At 37.7% G+C, this 12,400-nt stretch overlaps 1 protein-coding gene across 1 annotated transcript in view; it reads right to left on the bottom strand.

Annotated features, from left to right (window-relative positions):
• galnt9 (polypeptide N-acetylgalactosaminyltransferase 9) overlaps positions 1–12,400 on the bottom strand; it is a 75,188-nt gene that overhangs the window by 30,676 nt on the left and 32,112 nt on the right. The window contains exons 5-6 of the mRNA XM_086076730.1: positions 7,995–8,192; positions 884–1,001 (exon numbers count right to left, since the gene is read on the bottom strand). Coding sequence (XP_085932856.1) covers positions 884–1,001; positions 7,995–8,192 — 316 coding nt within the window. The remainder of the gene's footprint in view (positions 1–883; positions 1,002–7,994; positions 8,193–12,400) is intronic.

Raw genomic sequence — 12,400 nt, 5'->3', positions numbered from 1 at the left:
AGCTCTGCATATTTTAATCTGGTTTCTGTTGATGCCTTTGGGTTTTTGTATCTTATGCTGTTGCCCAAAGCTCAGAAACATGGAAAAATGTCTTTAGAAAGCTGTGGCAAATATGTACTGCATATGCCAAAAACTATACTTTAAATATTATATTCATAGTTATGGATTTAAAAAATGTACTTGACACAGTAAAAACCTTCCTGTCTCATTACATTCACCAAATGGGTTTTAATTGATTTAGGTTTAACCAATGTCCTTGCTACTGTTTATTTTTTATTTTTTGGATAAATTATTAACATATATTTTAAAGATGCATTGTGCAGTTCAAATAAGTAATATTAAAGTTTTTTTTTTTTTTTACATCATGCATGCTCCATCAATGCCCACATGAGTACAAAGAGCCCACAAACAGTTCATTTGAGCGCATGTACTCGCACTCGCAAGATGCACAAGCTTGACATAGAGGTTGCAGTTACGCTTTAGGCCAGAGGTGGCAGTCGTGAGTAAAAATATGACAAACTCCACAAAGTATCTATAAATGATGGTTCAGTATTTTTCAAGGCATCCTTCTTAAAATTTTAGGGTAATTCACATATTATTGTCATCATGAAAAAAAGGAGAGAACAGATCAAATTGGAAGTAAATGTTTTTAAAAAACTAAATCTGATCTCTGTTAAAGGTTATCTGGTCACATGTATATGTCTATACAGCAGCTGTGCTTTTTAAAAGTACACTTTGTGTTGATTGAGATTATTTTACAAACTCGGGACGTTGTACAAAACGTTATAAATCCTTTTCAACCTTTAAGTGGATATTCTTCAAAACCGGCACCAAAAGTGAATTCATTTAAAGTCAACTTTGGTGCAAAGCAGACCTTACTTACCCTCATGCCTAGTTCGATGTTCTCCCCTCCATAGACTTCCATACCAGGATCCAGCAGACCAATATCTCCAAAGTATTCACGATCTACCACAAAAGAGCAGCCAATCATTGCTGGGGTTCTGGAAGAGAGAGATGACAGAATAATTTTAGTAAAATGATCAGATACATACTTTTGGGACAGTATTGGAACAATGAGGTTGATTCCTTTTGATTTTGCTGTAGACTTTAAAAGAGATTAAAAAATAAAAAATAAAACTTTTGTTTGAATCCAACCATTTTTCAACGGCATTAGAACATGTCCCATTACGCAGATTATTCAATCAATGAATAGCACTTTACATTCTCAGTTCGAGTTTCAGTTTCAAAAGAATGACCATAATAGCATGGATTATTCAATCAATAAAATGTTCAGTTTCAAAAAAGAGAGTTTACTGTATGTAAAAACAAGCAATTGTGAAGCTAAAATAAGATTTGAAGATGATTTGAGATAACCCCTGACAAGATGGTAAATTAGCCAGAGCTCAAAATAAATATTGGCCGTAACCAATACTGTACAACCATTTAGAACGGTGACTCCAACCTTTTTGAATCTGAATCTTTAGTAGCCTACTGATTATACGATTAGTCTATCAGTTTGTTAAACACTTCTGAAAAACAAATGAGCTCAAATTAACATAAAGTTATTGCTACAAGTTATTATTAAAGGATAACTCAACAGGAAGTCAGACTCTTGCTCTACCCGTCACTGAGATTTGAAATTGGCGCTCACGGTCAACGGCTCCACGGTGTTGCCTGGAGGACCGTTGGGCTGCGAATGGGGAGAGGGTTGGGCGTGGTCTGGCTGCAACTCGCTAAGAAGTCATTTAAGGAGGCGCGTACGAGAATGAGCCGTTGGGTGGCGGGGGCGACTACGTCATGCGGAACAAGTGACGTAGTATGTATTGTCACGTGTAATGAAAGGACAAACAGCCAAATTGAGTTTATCCCAGTGCTACCTGAAGATGGCGCCAAACACACGATTTTTGCCGCAAATTCAAGCTTTCAACAAACATGTACTAAAATGTCAAAGTAATGACAGCATTTGGAGACACCAGTTTATACAGCTTATCAGCAAAAAAAATAAGTTGATTTGGTGTTGAGTTATTCTTTAATAATAAAGGATATTCATTTGTCAGACACTGATTATTTTTATGATTTTTCACAGTAAGCAGGAAACATCATACAAATATGCATATATTATAAATCTCTACCAGTGTTCACATTTTCAAATGATTACTTCAACATTCCTAGAAAATCACAATGTCTCATCAATGGTAAGCTATTTTTAGAACAGAACAGAATTTATGTGGTCCATGGGGGCTGCATGGGCACCACATTGGTGACCCCTGGAAGAAAGACACCAGCAATGTACAGAGTAACAAGAGAGAGAACAGGTCTTTCTTCCAAATTGGGTTCTCTGTATTGAAACAGATTTTTTTTTTCCACAGGAAGCTTTAGTTTTACAGTTCTAGAGGGGGTTTTCAGAGTTTTTCAGAGGCATATGGTTCTGGTTAGAACTTCAAAAAGAACCCTTTTGGACCCTTATTTCTAAGAACGTATGCCCACTATATTCTTGAACAAATGGAGATGGGCAAGAATATAGGTCAAGGAACTTTTCTTTTTTTTTCAGAAGGAGTATTTATTCAGTGGAGCCAACTGAAAAAACATTTTGTCACATCTCTATCCCATTCTGGTGTTCACGTGCATGATTGCACTTTTAAAAGTAGCACAATCTGAAAACGACCTCAGGTCGGCATGCACAACAAATATTGGAGAGTATTCTTCGCAAAAGTGGGGTAACCCACTCCAGCAACAGTCCCTAGGCTTCTTTTATACCACTATTATCTGCCAGGTCCCATCTCAAGTGCTTTGGGACAAAGACCCATAAAAAGCACTCTATTCATCCAGGGTACTCAACAGTTTTAGTTTTTTTCTAAAGTGGCTTGCTGTATTTTTCTTTCTGGAAAGATGCCCTGAAGTTTGTCATATAAGAGTAGCACGTACCCACACGCGCACACGCGCACACGCGCACACACTAATTTTAGAGGACTAACTTGACTGCTAATTCAGTCATGAACCAGAAGAAGCCCCATTGGTCATGCTTTATGATTAATTGACTGCACATTAAGCAGGTTCATTGAGGCATGTGCTGTGAATCACAAAGAGAAAGGTGCTTGTACTTTTGAATATTCATTAAGATTCTGGTAGCACAAGGTTTGGGCATCGGGAATCGAGTGGAACATTCCAGTTCTCTCGAAATAAGTCAGATTTTAAAATGTGGGTGCAAAATTTTGATGGTGAGTTTGCCATGCAGAAGAAGCCGCCAAACACGAACACAAGAACGGCCAATAGGAAATCTGTTATTAATGCTCGTGTGTTGCGATAATGGATACTACTCAGCGGTGATCAAGAGTCTGACTGAATTTTATGAAATAAATAAAATAAATACATATATAAGAAAGGCCAGTTTTCTGCTTGGTACAGCAGGTTTGGGAGCCTGGGGGGCGGCGGGGGGCGGGTGGGGGATTGGGGAGCTGGGGCTGTGGGCCGGTGGGGTGCCTGGTGGGCCTGCCGTGCCCCGTTCTGCTGCGTTGGGCTTGGGGCGTGGGCCGTGTTGGGGTGGGGGGCGCTCCTGGCTGTTTGCGCCCACCATTCTTGCCTCCAAAAGATCCAACCGGAAAAAGTGAGTATGGATTTGTAAACCTCCTCCACGCTGCTCTTGAAGTGGCTGTCCCTGCTAGAGGTTTGTGTCCATCAGCTAGAGAAGAATAGTTTGATAAGCGTAAATGTGACAGCCACACCTAATAGCATAAGTTATAGTCAAGCGGCCTGGTTAGCAACAAAGCCTGTTTAGATGAATAACAGATTCACCACTTCAGCTAGTTCCATGAAATCTCAGTCTTAAGGCTCCCCACACCTTAGCCATAGGTGACTCCAAAACTTTTAACTACTGTACTGCGTATACATGGGCCAAACCACCCTACATTGAAGCTAAACTGAGAGAGCTGACATAAAAAACAAAAAGCAGGAGCTACTTTGAAGTAGTTATGCAAAATGGCTCTAACGATACAAGAAAGAAATAATATAAACAACATATGTAGGCCTGGTAATCTTGCTAGAGTCAGTATCAAGTAATTCATCTGCCAATGATGAGGTTTCCCACCTGCCTTGTTTAGACGCGATGAAGACCCAAGTACTTCAGCATCTTACACCGTGTGACGTCGTCAATCAGGCGTGGCTCAACAAAAACATTATTTCTCACACACATACAGGGTTTATTGGTGGGCTGGATGCTTGTGGCGGATTGGAATTTACACATCTGCGCTGATTCCAGGCCCAGATAGATCACCAAATGATCCCCGAGCGCAAGCCCCTGCTGCTGCTCACCGCTCCGTCAGTGGATGGGTCAAATGCAAAGAACGAATTTAACCCCACTTAAGGTTTTAATGCATCACACCCTTACTTCATTTAATTTACTTAATGAATACATTGACGTTCTGGGAAGTGGGAAGCTATGTGGACCAGATCGCGGTGTTGAAGTAGAAAAGAAAAAAACAAAACAACATGCTCTCATGCTAGCCAAAACGAATTATTAATTTGTAATGAAAGTAAGACTAAATAGTTAGTTGACAGAGTCGTGATGCTCACCAATAGCTCACTTGAAGACTCATACAATTTGTAAGTATGGCAAAATAGATAACATTCTTGCTCGACCCAAGAGCTGTTTTATTTGAATGTTACAGGTGACGTGCATATGGCTCGCAAAATGTTACCACAACATTCGCTTATTTCATTAACTGGCACCAATGAAATCTTAAATACTGTTAAATATTGCTGTCAAACACAAATATTGTGTGCTTTATATACTGTATTTTTATTACTTGGCACCGGCCAGCTTTCTTTCCCTCACCAAAACCAGAAAATGGGCATGTGCAGTGGAGTATATTCCCGTCATAGACGCTTATGGCGAACATCTGTGTATTGATTAAGATACAAAAACAATTCAAACACTGTCTATCCATTCACATGGACATTTATCTTAGTTTGCTCCAGGTTGTTGTTGACCAAAGGTCTTAGATATAATCATCAGAATAATTCCGAGCATGCAGTTTTATACCACCTTGTAATCTCTTTCTGTCGTTGGTGTGCAAACGGCCAGAAAGGGCGCTGAGAACGAGCTTAGACTGGCCACCCAGCTTCTAGTGTTGATGGGAAGAAACCTTGCGGAACAAGTGGGTGAATGATTTCCAATAGAAATCCACACAGCTGAAACGCTTTCCCCTTGAGGCAATCTAGCCACGAGCGCAAACTGCCAATTGAGAAACATGGACCAGCTTTGCTATGCCCCCAGCTCTTGTCTTATCTGACTCAGGTACAAATGTTGAAGTAAAATAGCATTGCCATAAACAACCCCCACACTTCCATGCAATAGGTCAGGTATGGAACAACCAATGAATTATATAACAATAACCATGAATTGATTATTTTAATATCTCCTTTTCCCATAAATTCTTAAGAAAATAGAATTTTAAAGACATTTTTTATTTATTTATAATCTTATTTACTGATTAATTTAAAAGTATTTTTTCATACATTTATGAAAGACCTGACTTTAAGTCAATTCAGAATTGTTTTAATTTATATTTATAATTATTTAATTTGAATTATGAAAATATTTTCATCTCATCCTTGCTGATGCCAATGTTTGCGTAACACTTAAGTGATTATAACACGATTATAACACATGTTACTTTCATTAATAAACATTTAACCAGTTACTGCCTCTGCAAAATTTAATTTGGAATTTAATATTTGTGGAGTTTTTATCATGTCCTTGACATTAAGAAGAATTGATGTTCCATTATTAATCGATATCAGATTGAAGTGAAGTGAATAAAAAAAAAACTATCGAATCGAATTAAACTCTAGTAAATTGAAATCTAATCGATTGAAGAAATTTGAATTGATACCCAGCCCTATTATTGACAGGTTTCTTTTGGTCACTTTATTTAGCTGCATGAGAGTGAGAAAGTGCACAAAAGTCATAAACACAATAATTGACAACACTTCTTCGGTTCCAAGTAAAGGTGTTGATCAAAAACCTAGACGATTACCTTATTTTTTGCACAGACATTAATCTTAACAGCTTGTATTGCATATCATTAGACCTTGCAGGTTTGTATTTAATCTCCTCATGAGCAGCACTATTAGAGGACACCGTGGCATTAAGCATCAGTCTATTGCATGTTTATACCTTAGCAAGAGAGCCTCAGCCAACAATAGAAGGAATACAATCAAAATGACCTTATTTCTACGCCCCCTGTACCAATGAGTTCAGAATTAACTCGGAACCTAAAAATAAATTAGAACCTAATAGCTTTGACTTTGTATTCTGCAGAACGTTGAGCACCAAATTGTGACTGACAGATTCATTGTACTGTATAAATTTAACAATCAGCCGTTGACTGTAGCTCCACAGCATACATACAACATATGGTTCATATTTTTTCCAAGTAAATGTGTCTATCAATAAAGTTTTGAACTTCTAATGTCGTCTTGTAAGATTTATTTGTACTGTATTTGCGCCAACTGTCCCAAAACGGTGATGCTGTTATCAAAATTCCAAGTAATCCTTCAGAAGAAAAAATAATAATAAATCCAAGTAATTCTTAAATAAAGGATATCAGTAATTAAGTTAAACATGACTTTACAAACTAGGTCTCTGCGTTTGTCAGGAAAGGTTCACCCAGGTTCGTGTGGTCAGGGGAGGTAGGGGAGGTACCATTACCGCGCTTGTTTCATTTATACACAGTGACATTTAATGATTGAAAACATCATGTGTAATCTAGGTGTGCATCTCTGGGTTCGAGGATGCTTATACTAGTGATGGGAAAATGAAGCTTCATGAAGCACTTGTGATATTTTTTTACTCCCCTAGATGGTGCTCTTGGTTTAAATATAAAGGCTAGTGCAAAGGAAATTGATTACATTTCCACTGCATCTTTCAACCAAGAGTGCCATCTAGAAGAGTCAAAAAATATCACAAGTGCTTCATGAAGCTTCATTTTCCCATCACTAGCTTATACCTCTGCTGGGCCTCCACGTCGATAATGGTTCTGCCATGCTGCCATGGTAACCAAGTCATGTCATATTGTTATGGGAGTGAGTGGCAGGGTGCATGTGCATAAATCACAAGATTGACCGAGATTATCTTCATACTGTTCATAAAATGTCGATCTTCACCTCTATCTTTTATCTTGACAAAATTATGGCACCAATGATTTTTTTTTAAGGAAATTGTACTTAAAAAGAATAGATATTAAGTTCTGTGAGGAAGGTTTTCATCTAATTATGAGCAAGATTAAACAAAAGCTACTTTATTGATTTCCAGAAGACATTGTGCGTGGGTTGGCCTAGCTAGGCCGAGGAGAAAAAACACACACGCACACACTGTGCAAATTCAGACATTGTGACCCCCCCGATTGCTCAGTAAATAATGAATGAATCGTTACAACAAACTACAGGCCTATTCTTTAATTATAGAAAACAATATACATCATAAAATACTTGATACTTTGAATACAGCTGACTTTTTATATAACTTTACAAATTTGTTTTATTTCCATTCATCTCTTTGCACTCAGAAAGTCATGAGAGCTTTTTTATGTAATGTGTTTGACTATTATTGCAGATTCAATTTGATTGCAATTCAAAGCATAGGTGCTGTTTTTGAGTCTATCAAATTCAATCAATTTTTATTTTTTTTTACAAAGAAGACATGAGCAATTAAAAGATTATACCTCAATGTGATCCCAACTGGCTCTTGGATGCCACCCAAGTGCATTAATGATGCAGCATCGCTGCGACCGTGTGATTTTGCATACAAAAATATTTATCATGGTAATGAGACAGCTTTCAATGATGTTATTTATTTGTGCGTTTGGGTGGCGCATCATTCCAAAGAGGACCTTACCTTAGTTTGATGACATGAAAAAGTCCCCAACTGCAGTTATCCATATTTCATCAAACATCCTCATGCATTATGGATGCTGTTCACTTGCAGAAGTGCTCACCTGATAGGGGCCGTTTCATCGCCCTTGTCCAGCCACTCCTGTGGAGGGATGATGTACATACACCACAGACCCCAGTTGTAGCCGTGGGCGGCGTTGGCATACTGCTGCACCTCAAAGGTGTTATATTTGATGTTGTCTATAGCAGGCAGAATGATGCGGGTGTGATCCTCTTTCATTCGGGTTAGAATAGGTTCAGCCCTTTGGAGAAAGAAAAGGAAAGACAAGAATCACAGATTACTGTATAAATCAATGCTGCTTTTGTCAACAATAATGAGACTTCTCAATAAAAAATGTTTTTAATATGTTCATTGCGTGAAGGCTGTGGCCTTCACACGTTATTCCTAAACTTTAAACTTATTAATATTCCGTAAATATTTTGGCATCTCTCTACTTCCACATAATTCATCCCATTCTTGTCATTCCAATTTTAACATATTCCAAGTATTAATGCCATTCTAGTTTCCATTTTTTGTATTCCAAATATTCACGCCTTACCCACAATTCCCAGTTTTGTACCCTAATTTCCCCTATTCATTCCCAATGGCAGATTCAACATTTCACATTGATATCATTTCAAAGTGACATTCAAAACATTCAACTGTTTCATTTCACTTTAAGGATGATTATTAGTCCATTCCCTAATTGATTTTTCACACTCTACCTCTTTTTGTTTTTTCTGCTATAAATAATTTCTTCATTGATTCACCGATTCAAACTGTTCCAACTTTCAACTGTTCAGCTCTTGCCAGGTCATTCTGCAGCATTCCATGCCATTCAATATCATTCCAAAGTTTTCATTCAGCCTCACAGCCTTCACACGCAATTTCTACAAAAAATTGTATTTTCTCGTTCACTGTAAAGTACTAAGCAAAACACAGAATGTTTCTTGCTTCAGTTGAATGAGAAAGTTTATCTAAGCATTTGCTATTTACACGTCCGATCAGAAATGATATGTTAACCAACTAGTGATTAGCTACATAACATTTCTGATTGGATGCGTATTTTGCCCTCCCAAACAAACGCTTCACTCAAAACTATGGATGGACGAGTACCGATACCAGGTATCAGCATGACGGTGGCCGATACCAGTATCGGCCGCCCTCTAGTGGTTGTTTTACAATCAGGAATTAGAAAATTAGAGAAATAGAAAATTGCCATTAATTTCATGCAATTTTAAAGAAAAATACTATATTGACATTTATAGGTCTTTCTTTAAAATGATCTGTATTTTTTTTTGGGGGGGGGGGGGGTTATGTACTCGTGATATCGGTTACTGGTATCACTATCGATGTCTTCTCAAGAGTTGAGTATCGGTATCAATATCGGTCAGTGGTATCGAACGTCCCGACTCAAAACCATATATTTTGCCATTTATGTTATACTTTGCCATTATCTTAAAGCTTTAGTAAGATGGTAGAATTATTGTTTTTCTTCAATAGCATTTATTATACATCTTTTATATTACCCAAAACAATGTCAAACTTTTTTATTTTCTCACACATTTCACTTTATTATGTAAGAAGAGGTGGGCCCATTTTATTCTTGTACATCTGTGAATGAAATAACTGATATGCGTGATAAATTGAAGTCCATATTAAGAAGGCATCAACAGTGATGCTGAATCCACAAAATGATGCTGAGAGCATTTCCACACAGATGTCATCTCGTATTTCATTCTTTGCTGGCATTAATTCTGCTCGGTTCACCGCTGTGATACAGACTGTCAACCTGGTGTCATTTAACATCCAAAACAACTGCCAGATTCATTTCTCTTGACTGTTGATAATGCGAAGGTCTTGCAAAATGGATTTTCCGCAGGCCAACAAATAAAACCAGGCTTTGAATGGCTTGCACATGAAAATAAATGCCAAGATTATCCCACCTTGAGACCTGATGAGAGGCAAGAGCAAGTTCTCCTCAAGAAAAACGAGAAAAGAGAAGCTTACTTTGCTTCTAGGAAAACAAGTTGCACTTTTTCTTTTCCTAGAAAGGACCTTCTTCAAACCTCATCACACTATTCGCCTGAATGGTTTCGCTCCTACTTGACGCAATTATTGTTATAGAAATAAAGAAATACAGATATGGTGATCGTTTTAAAACAGGTTTGAAGAACTGCAAAAATGAAGTAGAAAATGAACGAAGGATATTTTCACCTGATAACTTCTGAGGCATTTCAAATGTCAATAGATTTTGTTAAAGTTCGTCACTGAGTCATACGTCACAAATAGCGGCCCTATAAGTTACAAAGAAGGCTGAAATGTGGCCCGATGAATGAACATTTAAGTGAATCAATCTGTTTGCTTCCGCAAAACTTAAATGAGATGATGACTGTCCATCCGTCCATATACTGGATGTTGCCCTCATTTACGCATATTTTGCAGCAATTAAGTTAATGAAAAAAAATCTGCGCTTATACATTTTGTTAAAAATATCAGTCATTGATTGTTGAAGTATTTCTATTGATGAGGCAAAGGGCTCCTCTTCCTCTGTATTTGTCCTAAATACCAAATTAGAGCCTTGGCTGAAAAAGAGTCACAGTGAAATCACTGCCAATGTTACATTTAGGACACTCTTTCTCATGTTCAGAGATAATATCCAGCATATCTTCAAAGCCAGCCCTAATACACTCAGCTTGTCATGTGATATACTTCTAAATTTATAAAAGGAGGTTGCAATTATACCGTGATAAATGTATCTCTGAAGGATACTCCCACACTTCTAGTTTCTCTGGATCTTTCCGCCCACTGCCTCTGTTCACCCTGATTCTTGTGCGCGCTCGCCTCATCTGCTTCTCTTCAGTGGGACCCATTTGTCTTCCCCACTACTTTTATCTTGAGGCTAGTGCTCTCAGAGTATCAATGGAGCAGACAGTAGAACACAATCACATATGCTATGATGATATGAAAAAGCTATTCCAAATAGACAGTTTAATTGAAATGGTAAAAAAAAACAATGATACTATTATCAAAACTGCCTCATCTCCCCTTCGACAAACGATAGGAATTTGCAATCATTCTTAAACCAATAGGTTCCACTGTGACATCAATACAATTTATTTTGAGATTTGACACTGTACACATTGTAAAATGTAAAAATGACGATGAAGACAACAGGTTAGACACAAAGTGTCATTTTACAAGTTGCCGAAGATACAAGAAGACCCTGTGCCAAATGAAGAATGCAACTACCTTTTAAACTTTAATCCATCTCACATTGCTGACGGCTTAGATGTGTGCACTTGTATTCATTTTCCATCCTGCTTGAGAACCTAAAACAGTCCCTGAGCCAAGAAGCAACTTCCCGACCACAAGAAGAATCCATGAGGATGTAACGTAAGATGCGCTGTGGAAATGAGGACAGGCACGCTTTGACTAGATGAGTCTGCATGTGTCATCCCCCTCCTTTATCTGCTGTCTCATCTGTACAGCAATGAGAGGCTTATTCATCCACATCAGGCAAAATCACACTGAGAGCCATATTACAAAAGAACTGAATCCCTTTCAGCGATGAATAATCAGACATTGTGAAAACACGCCAACACCTGTGGTTGCTTCTCCTCTCACCATTCAATTCCATTTCATGTGCCGCTTCAAACTAATGGACAAGTCCTACTGTACATATAGTCTCCTTAAGGAAAATAGACATAGGTCTATTTGTAGTGGTAGAATGATAATATCTTGTCAGCAAAGATCTCCGACCTACATATAAAACACAGATTATGCAAACTCCACACAGGAAGGGCCGAAATCCAAACCCAGAACCTCCTGACTGTGACGCAGATGTTCAATAACCACATACATCACATAGTACAACATATTGGCTCACTCTGAAATCAAGAATTAGCAGATAGCTACAGTAGACAAACGAAGACATGAATTTAAATGAGGTAAGAAATACTCCGCCCTTTCCCTCCCCAAAGAAGTTGTGGAGTGTGAGGTTCCGCACACTCTACTATAAAGGGAAGATAAAAGCTGGTAGGTGCAGTCAGAGTAAAACAGTCAGGGTTCTTCGTACTCATCTGGGCATTAATTTTTTAAACGGCACAATGCACATTTAAAAGCAAAAAATGTCATGAAAACAAAAACATTTAACCAAAACTTTATTTAAAGTGCAATGTAGGGAGAATTTTATTTTATTTTTGTATTGTAGTTTCGGAACAGTACCTGTGAAAAAAAAGAGTGTGTATTTAAGGAGAGGAAAAATCCAGACATAACAATGTATGGCAAAAAATGTTTTGTTATTGAAGTATTTTCTATTTAGCTATTAAATAATAAATAAAAAAGGAAACATAAAAGCACTAAGTTATAGATCATGAAAATTAATTGAGAATTACCAGTTTGATGATGTCAATGCAGGGAAGCAGGCATTGTAGGCCTAAATGAAAAATGTAATCTAATTAAGAACAA

Source organism: Leptonotus elevatus, chromosome 5 (genome assembly GCF_054856555.1).
Source record: "Leptonotus elevatus isolate MCC_2025b chromosome 5, RoL_Lele_1.0, whole genome shotgun sequence".
Lineage (NCBI taxonomy): Eukaryota > Metazoa > Chordata > Actinopteri > Syngnathiformes > Syngnathidae > Leptonotus > Leptonotus elevatus.
The sequence above is the reverse complement of the archived record's forward strand: the minus strand, read 5'-3'. Positions and strand labels throughout refer to the sequence as shown.